At 53.1% G+C, this 1,146-nt stretch overlaps 1 protein-coding gene across 1 annotated transcript; it reads left to right on the top strand.

The window, feature by feature from the left end:
- Positions 1-107: 107 nt before the first annotated feature.
- Positions 108-857, top strand: Pmar_PMAR021564 (Salivary glue protein Sgs-3 precursor, putative; the record flags this gene model as incomplete). Its single annotated transcript, XM_002771031.1, has 1 exon — positions 108-857. The coding sequence occupies one exon, from the start codon at positions 108-110 to the stop codon at positions 855-857; it is 750 nt and encodes a 249-aa protein (XP_002771077.1).
- Between the last annotated feature and the right edge of the window lie 289 nt (positions 858-1,146).

Raw genomic sequence — 1,146 nt, forward strand, 5'->3', positions numbered from 1 at the left:
AGGCTTGAACTGTTTGCCTAATTAGCATCAGTCTATGGGGTTGGCATAGGCCCTCACAGGTCCAGTCTAGCTCCGCACTTCCCGCAGTTTATTCACATTCGTGGAAGATGACTATCCGTTCCTTCCCCCTCGTCATCGTTGGTCTCAGTGTTCTTCAGGGCATCACATACGTGATGGGTAACACCACCGAGTGCGATGCCGAGTGTGCCGTCACCTATCCCGGGTCGTATTGTAAGTACTGGCAGACCCCCAGCAGGTGCTTTGGCTCCAACGTCCCTTGTTCCTGCGGGTCGGGTGGAACAACTGAAGCCCCCCGTAATTGTGACGCTGGCTGTGCCTCGGATACTCCTGGCTCCTACTGCAAGTACTGGGCTACACCAAGCACCTGCCATTCATCCAATGCGCCATGCACTTGCGAGGCTGCTCCAGTTACCACTACTCCAAATGAAGCCACCGATGAAGTCACTGAGACCACCACAATTCAGGACGGCACAACTGCCGCCCCCGAAGAAACCAATACGGCCACTTCTGTTGCTGTCGACACTACCGGAACTGTAACTACAACCGATGCGGCTGATGTTACTACCGACGCTCCTGTCGAGCCTACCACTGTTGCACAAACGACCAGCGCAGCAGCTCCCTCGGAAGTAACCACATCTCCGGATGTTACTGGAGAGGCCTCATCCACCACATTTGCTGCTACTACAACAGACGATGTCGCCACCAATGCGGCGACTACAGCTGACTTCCCAGTCACGACTATCAGTGCCGCCACCACCGTTGATGTCACCACCGAAGCTCCAGCGACAACGACAGAGGTGACCGACTCTCAGGCTACCCCCAGCCCGAGTGTGTGAAGACATTTTGGAATGAAGCTTGGAAGTGTTTAATGAACCGCATTTTGACTAACCCGCGGTATCGCATGCTATCTTGATAACGAGTGAATGAGTATTGATCGAAAGAGTTGCGTCGATAGAGTCGTTCGGTTTTCGCATCGCATAAGCTTCTTTCATGTAGCTCATGGGCGGTGTCGTCATGATGCATTTCAAGTATATAGTGAAACATAACGATGACGGATGATGCTGGTCGACAGTCCTTCGTAAACGCCCTAACTTTACGCTTCGGGTAAGCAGAAAGGCGACTCGC

This window comes from Perkinsus marinus (genome assembly GCF_000006405.1).
Source record: "Perkinsus marinus ATCC 50983 genomic scaffold scf_1104296964064, whole genome shotgun sequence".
Taxonomy (NCBI): domain Eukaryota; phylum Perkinsozoa; order Perkinsida; family Perkinsidae; genus Perkinsus; species Perkinsus marinus.